The 14859-nt window shown below is 37.5% G+C and overlaps 1 protein-coding gene across 17 annotated transcripts in view; it reads left to right on the top strand.

Moving 5' to 3' along the window:
• Window positions 1–14859, top strand: part of syne1b (spectrin repeat containing, nuclear envelope 1b) — a 665691-nt gene that overhangs the window by 473064 nt on the left and 177768 nt on the right. For all 17 annotated transcript variants that reach the window (XM_069932310.1, XM_069932313.1, XM_069932309.1 and 14 more), the window contains 2 exons: window positions 3471–3667; window positions 7011–7143. In XM_069932310.1, coding sequence (XP_069788411.1) covers window positions 3471–3667; window positions 7011–7143 — 330 coding nt within the window. The remainder of the gene's footprint in view (window positions 1–3470; window positions 3668–7010; window positions 7144–14859) is intronic.

Below are 14859 nucleotides of genomic sequence, written 5' to 3'. Positions count from 1 at the left end.
TCCCTCTGGTTTTGGTCATCTTTGTTAAAACCATATAACAATTACAGTACAGAAACAGGCCAGTTCATCCCTCCTGGTCCATGCCGAATGCCTTCTCCCATTGATCTGCACCCAGTGTATAACCCTCCATACCCCTCTCGTCCATATACCTATCCAACTTTTTGATAAATATTAAAATTGAACTGGCATCTCCCACTTCGGCTGGAAGTTATTCCACACTCCCAATATCCCCTGAGTGAAGAAATTCCCCCTCGTGTTTCCCTACACTTTTCCCCCTTCAATCTCACTCCATGTCCTCTTGTTTGAATCTCCCCCACTCTCAATGGAGGAAGCCTGTGCACATTGACTCTATCTGTCCCCCCCTCATAATTTTAAATACTTCTAGCAAATCACCCCTCAATCTTCTATGCTCCAGGGAATGAAGTTCTAGCCTGCTCAACCTTCCCCTGTAACTCAAACCCAGGCAACATTCTTGTAAATCTTCTCTGCACTCTCTCTATTGTGTTGATGTCTTTCCAATAATTTGGTGACAAAAACTGCACACAATATTCCAAATTTGGCCTTACCAATGCCGTATACAACCTCAACATGACATCCAAACTCCTGTATTCAGTACTCTGATTTATGAAGGCCAGCATACCAAATGTTTTCTTCACCACCCAATCTACATGTGACTCAACTTTGAGGGAATTATGTACCAGAATTCCTACATCCCTTTGTTCTACTGCATTCAATTTAATGTGTAAACAATTTACTGATTAGTCCCACCAAAATGTAACACTTCACTTTTCTCGGTATTAAATTCCATCTCCCATCTTTCAGCCATTCTTTTAACTGGCCAATATCCCACTGCAAACTTTGAAAACATTCACTGTCCACAACACCACCAATCTTCATATCATCTGCATACTTACTAATCCAATTTACCACTCTTATCATCTAGATCATTAATATATATATGACAAACAACAATGGACCCAGTACCGATCCCTGAGGCACTCCACTGATCACCACCCTCCAATTTGACAAACAATTTTCCACCACTACTCTCTGGCATCTCCCATCCAACCATTGTTGAATCCATTTCACTACTTCAACATTAATTACAAACGATTGAATCTTCCTCTTATGTGGAACCTTGGCAAAGGCCTTACTAAATTCCATATAGACAACATCCACAGCCTTCCCTTCATCAACTTTCTTAGTAGCCTCATTGAAAAACTACAAGATTTGTTAAACGTGATCTATCACATATAAAACCGTGTTGACTACTCCTAATCAATCCCTTTCTATTCAAATAATCTAATTAATTGTATATACCATCTCTCAGAACACTCTCCATTCATTGACAAACCACCAACATCAGACTCACAGGCCTATAATTACCAGGTTTACTTTTGGGCCCTTTTTTTTTACACAGCGGTACAATATGAGCTACCCTCAAATCCTCTGCCAGTGACATTTTAAATATTTCTGTCAGAGCCCCCACTGTTTGCACACTAACCTCCCTCAGGATCTGAGGGAATATCATGTCAGGACCCGAAGATTTATCCACTTTATTCTGTTTAAAATAGCCAGCACTACGACCTCATTAATCTGTGCATTATCAATGACCTCACTACCAGATTTCTTTACTTCATCTGGTTCAATATTCCTTTCCTTAGTGAACACATGGCTTGCTCAGCTTCATCAGTCAGCATGGAATGCAAGAGTTCTGATCTTCTGCTGCAACTCTGCAGGATTAGTACATTTGCTCACTGCAGGAAGGTTGTGATTGTGGTAGATGTGCAAAGGAGATTTTTCCAGGATAAAAGCAGAAAATGTTGGAAATATTCTCCAAGTCAGTGCTTGTGTTTCAGATTAGCGATCTTTTGTCAGAACTGGGAAGGAGAAAATGAAGCTTGATCAGCTACTGAGTGGATGGTGGTGTTGAGGACAACATCGCTTGGGAAAATCTAGGATGGGCTGTAAACAAGGATTCCCCAGCACGTTGCCTTGATTGGAGGAGACTGGCTGACCTGATGGATGGATTTGAAGTTACCACAGACCTAGCACAGATAGTCAAAATCTTTTTCCCACAGTTTTTTTTAGGGATATCAAAAATAGGAGGGCATTGCGTTAAGGTGAGAGAAAGGCTTTAAATGGGATCTGAGAATTTATTTTAACAGAAGGAATAATTGATATCTAATTTGTGCTGCTGGAAGATGTAGAATTGGATACAATCACTACGTTTAAGAATCATTTAGACAGACAATTAAAAAGAATACAGATCTAATGCTGGCAAATGAGATGATAGTTGATGGGAAAAAAAGTCCTAGAATGGTCATGGTGGGCTAAAGAATCTGTTTCTGTGTTGCATGATTCTATGACTACAGTATAGTATAATTCTAACTCATCATGTAGATCTTGAACTAACTTCTCTGGATGTAGTATTATAAATCTAATCCCTGGTATTATCTGATTTAATCCACATCTAGAACTTTATTCTAGAGTTCCAAATCCTTTAATTCAGGTGAAGCCAAAACTGCAGACAGTATATCGACTAAATTATCTGACAATCCCACTCAAAGGAATTGTACTTTTGCATCCTTTGTTTCTTTGGTTACCCAGATCCTTCAGTGTCCTTTATTTGACTCTTGTTGTCCAAAGAATGTCACCATTCATATGCCCACACTTAGCAGCGCTTGCCTCTTTACTGCCCATTTGCTAAGTAACCTGAAATAAAGTTATGAAGTGGTGAAGCTACTCAGCAGATCAAGCAGTATCTGTGGAGAGAGAATCAGCGTTAATGCTAAAAACCAATGTATAAAAGTGAAAAAACAATTGCATTTAAATTATGTAGAGCGGGGTTGGAGGGGAATGGGAATGTTTGTGATCGGGTGACTGTGGTTATCCAGAAGATACAATTGCTTTAGCTGTTGTCTAATGGCTAAATGAATGAGGGTTGCACTATTACTTATTTTTTTATGTCCACAAATGCCTCCTGTTCTATTTTCAGCATTCTCTTTTATTTCCAGCTTCTTTTAACTGCCATGATTCTGTCTCTCTTTCTTACTTCATCAGTTTAGAAGCACCAACAGCCATCGTCTCCTTGACTCTTTCACCACCCTGTCACATAAAATCCTTTTTTCACTCGTCCTCTCTCCTTTTCTCTCTCACTTTCTCTCTCACTTTCCCTGTTCTGATGACAGGTCATGGCCTGAATCATTCACTTTGGTTTTTTTTCCCCCCTGCAGATGACCTCTTTTTTTATTTCCGGTTTCCAGCATCTGCCGTTTAGATTTTGTTTCTTCCATCATTAACTGAATTGTGTTTTCCTGAAGTCTGCAGAAATGATAGGCTCAGAAACGCTTTTTAAGAGTTGGATAATTCTTTAAAATATAATGGATGAATTGCATCAATGTTGAGATCCCTTGAAGGGGAAAGACTCCTGTGAAACCATTCACCGTTCTGGTGTCTCTCTGTTCCAGCGGTTGAAAGGCATCCTGACAGAGCATCAGCCACGGTTGTACCAAGTGCTGGAGGGTGGTAAGAGGCTCCTGATGACCATCAGCTGTGCTGACCTGGAGCTTCAGATGGCCCAGCTGGGTGAACACTGGCTCTCCAGCACAGCCAGAGTGAGCAAGGAGTTACATCGGCTTGAATCTGTCCTTAAACACTGGAAAAGGTAAAAATGCAATCTTTGCAGTTCGGCCTTGACCTGAACCTATTGCTCCTTTAATGATAATGTCACTGAAGAGATTTGGAGAACCAAGGAAGAAAATCTTGCCTGGATTGAGGACCTTCTGTCAAAAACTCTGTATATGTCTCCATTGGCTTTCTGAGTGCAGTTTCTCTTTTTATTTAACATTTCTAGCATCTTTTGGTTTTTGTTTTCATTTGGAACTTCTAAGCATTTCACAACTTATTCGGTAATTTGGAAGTGTAGTCATTGTTGCAGAGGTTTGCATGCCACAAGCTTCTAGAAGCAACAAGGGGACATCAAACAACTATTGATTTTTTGATGTTGTTTGAACGACAATTGCTAGAGTAGGGAAGTCTCCAAATAAGCTCTGAATAGATATTCAAAATGAGGGATATTTATTGTCTTTTCCAAAAGATAACACCTCCAGCATTGCAGGACTCTCTTTGTGTTGCTTAGATTAATCTGGAATGGGGCTTCAAGTACAATCTTTACACCCAGAGATGGGACAGTGACCTGTTGAATCATGTTTGAGCAGATGGAGGGGGAGCACCAAAAGTGAATCAGTGTGTGTTTCTGTTTGTCGATTGCCTGGGCCCTTGCTCACAGATGACTTGACTGTGATCATTCTTCTGCCTATTGGATCATCACAGTTGACATTGACGTGCTTGGAGAAACACGGCAGGTCACGCAGCATCCATAGGAAGATAAAGGGTGACAAACTTTTCAGGCCTGGGCCCTTCACCAGGTATAAGCAAAAACCAGCCAGTGGAGCCTTAATTAAAAAGGTGGGGGAGGATGAGGCAGGGGAAGGAGCACAGGTGAACAGGTAAGTGGTAATAGCTGGATGCAGGTGGAAGGGTAGAAGAGAAAGAAATGATGGGGGAGAGAGTCAAGGATGGCTGTTTGATAGAAAGAAGGGAGAGGGTGCAGAGCTGGAGGAAAGGAGACAGAGGTAAGGAAGCAATTAGGGGAGTGTGTGAGCAGAAATTGGAGAAGTTGATGTCAATGTTATTTGGTTGGGCAATTTCCTTTCTCTCTCTCCCCTCTCTCTCTCAACAAAGGCTCTGTGGGAAAACAGAAGACTAATTAGTAAAAAGCTTAAGTACAAGACGATAAACACATATAGAATGGAAAAAATGATAACAAAATCTAAGCAAATAGCTATGAGCTAGGGGAAAAAACCCACAAGGTCCTCTCCTGGAGTTGAAATCAGAGCAAGGGCGAGATAAGTCGAGAGATGGGAATCAGATTTGGGTATAGAAATTGATGCATTTTGCTGGTCTGATCTGTGTCGGGACAGCATGAGCAATACAATTAATGTAAGGTATCAACTGGTGCAATCTAATTTTTTGTATCAGCTGTACCTTATTCCACAAAAATTAAATAAATTGAAATCTGAATTCTCTAATTTATGTTTTCAATGTGGTCAAGAATTAGAGACCTTTTTGCATTTCACCTGGTCATGCTTAAGGTGAGATCCCTCTGGGAAGATTTTGGGAATCTCCTGAATAAATTACCGGAATTCGATACCCTCAGGTGCCAGAATTGTTTTTATTGGGGAAATTAACAGATATAAGACCTAAAATGAGGCTGTAGAAACATCAATTGAAATTTGTTAAACTTGCCTTAGCGGTTGCCAGGAAATGCATAGCCATTACTTGGAAATCTGATTCCCAACTAAGTCTGACCCACTGGAAGTCAGAAGTGCATAATTGTATTCCCCTGGAGAAGATTACTTACAGCCACAGAAATTGTTACAATTTAAAAAAAAAGAATATAGAACCCGTATTTACAATGTACAATGTACCTTTGATGATTTCCCCCCCCCACCCTTCCAGTCTCCAATGCCACCATCTCCAGTATCCGTTAAGGGAGGAAGCAAGCTCTGGATGAATCACGTAATGTTTCATCTGAATGTAATTAATGCATTTGGAAAACAGATGAAATTGTCACACCTTTGTGGGAGGGGGTCTTTCTATTTTCTTTTTTTCTCTGTTTCTTTTAAGGATTCACTTGGTGTGTAATTAGGTAATTTTGTAAACAATAGTGCAGAATTTAATAATTGGGATAATGTTGATTCTTCCCTCTTTGTACATCAACATGTAGTTTGGTTTTGGTATTTATTGTACATTTCTGTGATGTTTCTTTAATTTTGTTTGTTTTACAACTCCATCCATGATGATTGAAAATTTTTAAAAATGCCTCACATCTCTCCTAAAATCTTTCCCCAAACCCTCCTCATTCACTCGCATCTCACCGCATTTTCCCCAGTGTGTGGCACTTTTATCCTGGGGAAAATACTCTGACTGTCCACCCTATTGATGCCCTCACGGGTTCATAAATTTCAATTTAAGAATCATGTCACAACAAAGTGATCATAAAGCCAAAATCTTGGTGTGGTCTCCTCTCCATTGGCGAGAGCCCCAAATCCAGATTGTGACTGTTTTGCATCTAAACTTGAGCTTCCCGTAGCTGACCATTTCGACTACCCCAACCATTCGTATGGTGTCATGTCTGTCCTCGGCCTCATCCATTGTCAGAATGGGATAAACGTAAATTGAGGAACAACACATCATATTCCTCCTGGACAGCTTTCAACCTCATTGTATAAACAATGATTTTTCTAATTTTAGATAACTCCCATCTCCATTTGATCCCACTGTTTCCATCTCTCCGTACCTGTTTTTCATCTGTCATTTATTTCCCCACTCCCTTCTTGATGGTCTCTCCTCACCCTATGAAATCCTATATCACCTTTGGGCTTCTTCCCCTGCTTCATTCCCCCTTTACTTATGTAATTTCACTAATTCTATCATGGTTTTGTTAAAGGTCCCGACCCAAAACATTGACTGACCTGAGCTCCTTCAGCAATTCTTTGATTGCTCAAGATTCCAGCGTATGCAGTTTTTTTGTTCCCAAAAAAAGCAAGTGGTATCTGTAGAACAGGCAATGTGTTGCAACAAATCATCTTCACATGATTACCCGATTGCATTTGCTTGGAGATTGAGAGGGATAGCAGGCTGGGAATTGAAGAGTGCTGGTTTTGGCCAATACGGAAGTAGGCAATGCCTCATGCATATTTTGCAACTACTCCATTGTGCAGAAATAGTTTGCATGGAAAATTATAATTCTGTGATTTTAATCCGAGGGAATTATTCCTTAAGGATGGAGAGCTCAATGAGTCACGAGGTCTTGCCCCTAAACTTTGATCGCTTGTTGCTTTTGAACAACGTTTTCCAAGTACGCGCCATCTCACAGCCTGATGGAACTGTACTTGCACACATCAAGTGATTTAACTCTTGTTCACTCCTTTCCTTGTTCCCAGGTACCAATCAGAGTTTGCAGAGTTGAATCAGTGGCTCCATTCTTCAATGGAGCGTTTGGAGTTCTGGAAACTGCAGTCAGTGACAGTCCCTCAAGAGTTGGATGTTGTCCAGGACCATCTTAACTCGTTCCTGGTGAGTTGATACTCTCCCACTTTCTGGTCTAGTCAGAGGAAATTGGTCCCTTCGGATCTGGGAACCAATGATAGTTTATGGTACAATATTTATGTGCCTGAAATTCTTCCTTACTGTAGCCAAATAAGTACTTCATAAAGAAAAACTATAATACTAAAAATGATAAAACTGTAAGTAGTAGGGCAGCAAGGTAAGCGTAGAGTGGCACGTTTAGTGCAACCTTATTACAGTGCCAACAAACCTGGTTCAAATTTGACGCAGCCTATAAGGAGTTTGTACTTTACCCCCCGTGACCATGTGGATTTCCTCCAGTTTCCTCCCACCCTTCAAAAATCTATGAGGTTTGGGAGGGAGTCACGTGATGGAGTAGTGGCCGGACGGTGAACTCCAGCCCTCTCCAGAAAAGTCGGGAAAAACAAAGGAAAACACAAAGGCACAGAAATAAAAGTTACAGAAAAGTGAGTATAAAGGTGGAAAGAAGATGGCGACAAAAAAGAAAAATCGAAAGCAACGGTAAGAAGAGAGGAAGAGAAGACAAAGGAGGAAAAAGGTGAAGGCCTTACCTGTCCGAAGAGGCCCGCTGCGGAGAGAGAAACCCGCTCCCTCAGGTCGGTAAATAATGGACTACAAAAATGGCTCGCAGAGCCGAGTAAAAGTGCGCAACCGCGCATGTGCGATACTTCGCGCGTGCGCGATGCGAATGAAAAAAAACACACCGACTGGAGGGGGGACCAGCTGGGGAGTCGATCTCCACAGCCGGCAACGACAGCTGCAGAACACCTACAGCAAGAAGAGACCACAGAAGACAATAGAAACAAGAAAGAGGAGGAGGAAAGGGCACCAAAGAAACAACAGATGGTCAACCCAGAGGAAGAAGAGGAAGAAGAGGAAGAGTACAGGGAAATAGAAGAAGAAAAGAAAGGCAAGGTAAAAGATATACTTGCTCTTATTAAAGGATACATGGAGTCATTTAAAGAATGGCAAACACAGGAATTTAAGGATTTAAGAAAAAGAATAAACAACACAGAAGTGAAAATAAATAAAATGGAGATGACCTTAACAGAAATGGGAAAGAAAATGGACAAGATGGAAGAGCGGGCAGTAGCAGCAGAAATGGAGGTAGAAGACTTAAAAAAGAAATTGGAGAAATCTAATAAAAAAAACTAAAGAGACACAAGAACTACTAGCTCAAAAAATAGATACAATGGAAAACCATAACAGAAGAAATAACATAAAGATAGTGGGCCTTAAGGAAGATGAAGAAGGCAAGAATATGAGGGAGTTTATAAAAGAGTGGATCCCTAAGACCCTAGGATGTCCAGAACTACAGCATTAAATGGAAATAGAAAGGGCACATAGAGTATTGGCCTCTAAACCACAACCACAACAAAAACCAAGATCTATTGTAGTAAAATTCCTAAGATATACTACAAGAGAAAAGGTACTGGAGAAGACAATGGAAAAAGTAAGAGAGGGCAACAAACCACTGAAGTATAAAGGGCAAAAAATCTTCATTTATCCAGATATAAGTTTTGAACTCCTAAAGAAGAGAAAAGAGTTCAATACAGCAAAGGCAATTTTATGGAAGAAAGGGTATAAATTTATACTAAAGCATCCAGCGGTATTGAAAATATTTATTCCAGGACAACAAAACAGACTATTCTCGGATCCAGAAGAAGCACGAAAATTTGCAGAACAATTACAAAAATAGACTGATGGAGGAAGACGGGTAATGAGAGTAAAAATGATCACGATTGATATGTATGTGGGTAAAGACAAAAATAGACTGAGGGATGAAGACGGGTAATGAGAGTAAAAATGATCACGATTGATATGTATGCGGGTAAAGAGGTATAAGAGTGAATAGAGACAATGTGCATACATGAATGTATCTGTACTTAGAGGAAAATATAGATAGTATAGACAAGAATTAATAAGGGAAGGTAATGGAATAGAGAGAATAAGGAGGGAATTAAAAGAGTGACCTTTGTGACATATGAAAAGTGAAATCTTTTCTGGGGGAGGCGGGGTGGGGGGAAATAGCGGTCACTGCAAAATCAGTTGACGCTTGCGAGTGGATTCGCAAATCCAAATGGAGAGGGGAGATGTGGTTGTCCGACAAGGGATAAAGGACAACTCAGGAGGTGAAGGGGAGATTGGGGATAAATAAGATAGAAATAGGAGAATAAGGAAAATGTTGGATGTTGTAGAAATGTTGTCTTATAAAGAGTTGAAAATAAGAAAACAGAAATGGAAAAGGAGGAAAGGTAATGATGGAAAAACGGAAAGAGAAGATAAACAAAATATAAAAGGGCTACGCTGAACTATATGTCTTTAAATATTAATGGAATACATAACCAAATTAAAAAGGAAGAAACTACTAAATTTAAATGAATAAATGTATTCCATTAGAAAAAATAATATGTAGGTTAAGAAATAATATTGAAATATTCGAACAAGTATAGGAGCCTTACATTAAATACAATAGCGAAAACCTACCGGGGACAAACATTACCTAAGTTGATGGAAGGAGAAGGAAAGAAAAGAATGGACTCAGTAGAATTTCTGGTGTAATTTTGTTGAATGACAACATTGTCTGACTGGCTTAATGCAACCTAGATTGTATACCTAAAATGGATGAGAGGGGGGGGTGGGGGGGTGGCTTGGGAGGAGGGGGGGGGAGAAAAAGTCACTGTATATGTGTGAAAAAGAAATAGTGTATATCATGGCTAATGTGATTTATGGTGTGAAAAATAAAAAAAATTCAAAAAAAAATATGAGGTTTGTCAGTGAATTGGTGTATTTTGGGTTCTTGGGCCAGAAGGACCTCTTACCATGCTTTATCTTTTTAAAAAAAAACTAATTGAATGAAAGGAGATCCATAATTTTGCAAGATGCATAATAAATAATAATTAAAACAATCAAGTCCTCAACATCTGTGATATGTTTGTGTATCATCTGTTTGAAGGCAATGATTAGTAAACTGATGAACTTCCTCTGGTCAGTGAGGTGGTAATTTGAAAACAGTAATATAAGCAGAATGAAAGGGGAGGAGAGAAGAAATTACACGGTTGTAATGTGGAATTCTCTTTAGCAGGCTTGTCCTGAAGCTCACCTGAGAAATTCTTTTGGCACGAAACAGGACAGCTGCAATTGTCAATTGTGCGCATGGTTGCCATAGTGGTTAGCACAGCGCTAGCGAACGGAACCAGGGTTCGAATCCTACACTGTCTGTAAGGACTTTGTACGTTCTCTCTGTGTCTGGGTGGGTTTTCTCTGGCGGCTCCAGTTTCTTCCCACCGTTCAAAATTAACCAGAGTGTATGTTAATTAGGCGGCATGGGCTCGTGGACTGAAATGGCCTGTTACTGTGTTGTAAGTCTGAATTTAAAAAAAAGGAAAAAAAAATTAAAAGAGCAATATGGGATCAAACAGTAACATCAGTGTGGAGAAGTACTAGCAAGGAAAGGATGGGGTGAATGGTCTGCTTACTTGTAGTGTGATATTCCACAATGCAGTTAGATCATTGACCATTGAGTTGAGGTCTTGTTCAAAATAAAAGAACCAGGGTCTCTGTTGATAACTATTATTATAGGGTGAGACAAATTCACAGTGAATTGAGCAGCTGAGACAACTTTCTCAAGATGCAATCTATTTAATAGTGGAAGGTAGAGAATTTAAGATGGGAACCACAGTAACTTCCCCTGATAAAAAGCAGATTGAATTCATCAGGACATGTAGGAATTGAAGGACACATTTAGTACACAACGCGATCACCAGGTTTTAATTGATAGTGCAATTCCCCAATCATTTTCGCCATGTCCAGGGAAGATGCAAGTAAAAAGAAAATGTCAATCTAAAAATATAAATCTGCTAAGCTGATGTTCCTGATGATCTGCTAGTTGGGTTGGTCAAAAATCCATGGCTATGGATCTTAATTGGAGTAATGCACTGGGATATTTGTCGAAAGATAGCTATAAAACTCTGTGCAGAGCTCATCGGTAATAACCTAAAATATCTACCTGTTAGAAAATCATCATCCCATGAAAAACTATTTTGAGGTATTGATACCCTAAGTATTGTAGGATGTAGGCATCCACATCCCAAGCAATTCCCAATTAATTTGATTTCTGCAGTGAGATTGCTGCTCTTCTAATCGTCATTCTGCTGGGTACAGTAATCTCTCCCCCTGCACTGCCTTCTCCTTATGGGGTAGCTGCTCTCTGTTGGAGGAAGGCCTGTGTTGTTGAATCTCGTCAGTCTCATGGCTCGACTTGGTGCTGCAGGAAACGTCAGGTCACAGAAGATGCTTGCATGGGACCATCTGATGGTGGCACCCAAATCCTCCCGAGCTGAAGCTAACTGCACCTGTCTCCATCCAAGTACGAACAAGGCCCCACTCAACTTTGCTTCTGAAATCGGGCAGGATTTAACTTTCCCTGAAAGGAATCGCATGCTTCCACTTTCATGGTATTTTTGTTTGCAGCTGTGCAAATCCTCTGTGCCATTTAGTATTTTGAATTGATATTATAAAGCTTATTTTAAAGTGTTGGATGGGCAGAATTTGTCAGAATACATGAGCTGGGTGAACAGTTATTCTCATTAGAAAATATTTGTAGACACTTCAATAAAATTTCAAAATGTAAAAATTACTGAATAATGTAAAAACAGTTTCTACTGGGAAGAGTCTTGGTTGGGAAGTTTTATTGCATGATACAGGCCCTTCGGCCCAACTTGTCCATGGCGATCAGTTTTTTTTGAGCTAGTTGTGTTTGGCCATATCCCCCTAAACCTTTCCTACTTGTGTATCTTATCTAAGTGCCGTTTAAATGTTATAATTGTCCCTGTCTCCACCACTTCTTTTTTTTTTTTCAAAACTTTATTTATTAATTTTAACATATGAAGAAAGTAAGTAATTCACCTACAGAAAAAATACAAAATAAAGTAATACAAGTACAAAGTAACATAGTTAATACAATACCAATCTCGGCATCTCCCCCTAACAACTAAAAACTAAGTCTAAAAAAAAAACTATTTTTAACCCCTAAACCCCCCTTCCCCACCCCCACGATAAAGAGTGAAGAATTAATACTATTAGTATAATAAAAAAATATATGTATCTTAAAAAAAAATCGATATATATAAAAAACAAAAAAAATATTAATTAAGTATTTATTAATCCAAAAAATTTTTATTATATAAGAATATATATGAAAAAACAAAAACAAAAAGAATTTAAATGAAAAAAAAACTAACTAATAAAAACACTAGAAAAAAAAGAAAAAAAAAGAAAACATATATATAGAAAAAATATATAATAAAAAAAAAGTTTTTTTAAAGAAAATAAAATGATTAATTCAAACTTATTTAAATTGTATATAATCAATAAATGGGGTCGACTTTAACTCATAAAAAGACATCTTATCTTGTATAGAAAAAGATATTCTTTCCATAACCAAACAAAACTTCATCTCTGAATACCACCTATCTAAAGACAATACACTTCTATTCTTCCAAGTAATCGCTATACATTTCTTGGCCACTGCCAGCGCTAAGTAAATAAAAGAGATCTGGTAATTATCTAATTCTAAATCAATCAACGGTTGCATATTCCCTAATAAAAATATATCAGGGTCTAATACAATATGAAGATTATATAGATTATTAAATACAGATTGAATACCTTTCCAAAATTGTTGTAACCGATCACACAACCAAACAGCATGTAAAAAAGTACCAGAAACCTGATCACAACGAAAACAAAGATCTGACTTACTAAAACCAAATTTTTTAAATTTTTTGGGTGTTAAATATATTTGATGTATAAAACTATAATTAATCATCGCCAATATAGCATTAATCAATTTTCGAACACTATTACGGCAGATTTCAGACCAATCTTCTTCAGTTATTGTTAAACTTAAATCTTTTTCCCATTTCATTTTATCTTTATCCCAATCTATTTTACTTTCACTTTCCAACAAAATACGATACAAACCTGATATATAACCCTTTTTTGGAAATGAGATCACATATTTCTCAAAATCAGTTTCAGACAGTAAATTCATTTGATGACCGCATACCTGTTTTACAAAAGATCTTAACTGATAATGCACAAATATAGAATAACCACTTATATCAAATCTCTTTTGCAATTCTACAAAAGAACAAAAATGACCTTCTAAAAAACAGTCAGATAAATTATGTATTCCTTTCTCCTCCCATTGTTTCAAAATAGTATTAGATACCGTGAAAGGAATAAGTTGATTATTATATAATGGTAATCTTCCCGACCACTTATTTTTCAATCCCATTTAATGTAATTTACTTGTCCATAAATTCATTAAATGTTTCAATATTGGTACATCATAAGTTCGTAACAAATTTTTATTCCATCGAAATAAAAATTCATTCGAGAATTTTTCAGAAATAACTCAATTCTATCTGTGCCCAACTAGGCGTATCTTGTGTGGCCATTAATGCGCTAAGAAATCTAAATTGAGCTGCTTCATAATAAAATTGAAAGTTAGGTAGCCGTAACCCTCCAAATTGAAAATCCCACATCAATTTTTTCAACGCCACCCTAGGAAATTTTCCTTTACACAAAAAATCCCTAATTACTTTATATAAATCCTTAAAAAATCTTTTTTGTAAACAACAAGGAATTGATTGAAATAAATATTTTATACGAGGAAAAATATTCATTTTTATAGTATTAATTCTTCCTAATAAACCCAAAGGTAAATCTTTCCATTTAACTAAATCTGCCTTAATCTTCTTCATTAAAGGAAGATAATTAAGTGAATATAAATTTTGGTAGTCAGTATTAACATTAATTCCCAAATATTTAATTTGTTTCGTCCACTTCAAATTCATAATATTTCTAAACATTGAATAATCATCTTTACTAATTGATAAAATTTCACTTTTAGTCCAATTAACCTTATAACCAGATAATTGACCATAAATCTCTAATGAATCTTGAAGTGCTGGCAGAGAAACATCAGGATCCACCAAATACAGCAAAACGTCATCCGCAAATAAATTTATTTTATAATCTTCATTCAAGACTCTCATACCTTTGATACTATCATTCTGACGTATTAATTGTGCTAGAGGTTCAATAACTAAAGCAAACAAGGCGGGTGATAATGGCATCCTTGTCTAGTAGATCTTGTTAAATTAAAGGATTCTGAAAGCAAACCATTAGTAACAACTTTAGCTTTCGGATCATTATACAGAGCCCTAATCATACCAATTAATGAGAGACCAAATGAAAACTTTTCAAGTACTTTAAATAAAAACTTCCATTCTACTCTATCGAATGCCTTTTCTGCATCCAATGAAACCACCATTGGATAATTCTTCTGAGATTTAGATCTATTTATCAAAGTAATTAATCGTAGAATATTATCCGAAGTATACCTATTTTTTATAAAACCTATTTGATCACGATGTATTATCTTTGGTAAATACTGAGCCAACCCATTAGCCATAACTTTAGCCACTATTTTATAGTCTACATTTAACAAAGATATAGGACGGTAAGAAGCTACCTGTAAGGGATCTTTATCTTTTTTTGGTATAACTGTAATTATAGCATTAGAACAGGACTCAGGTAATTGAAAAGTATCATAAAGTTGTTGTATTACATTCTTAAATAAGGAAGATATATCAACATAAAAAGTCTTGTAAAACTCAATGGAAAGACCATCTC

The sequence above is a fragment of the Narcine bancroftii genome, chromosome 4, assembly GCF_036971445.1.
Source record: "Narcine bancroftii isolate sNarBan1 chromosome 4, sNarBan1.hap1, whole genome shotgun sequence".
NCBI lineage: Eukaryota > Metazoa > Chordata > Chondrichthyes > Torpediniformes > Narcinidae > Narcine > Narcine bancroftii.
Note: the sequence above shows the minus strand (reverse complement) of the source record. Positions and strands in the feature narration are given on the sequence as shown.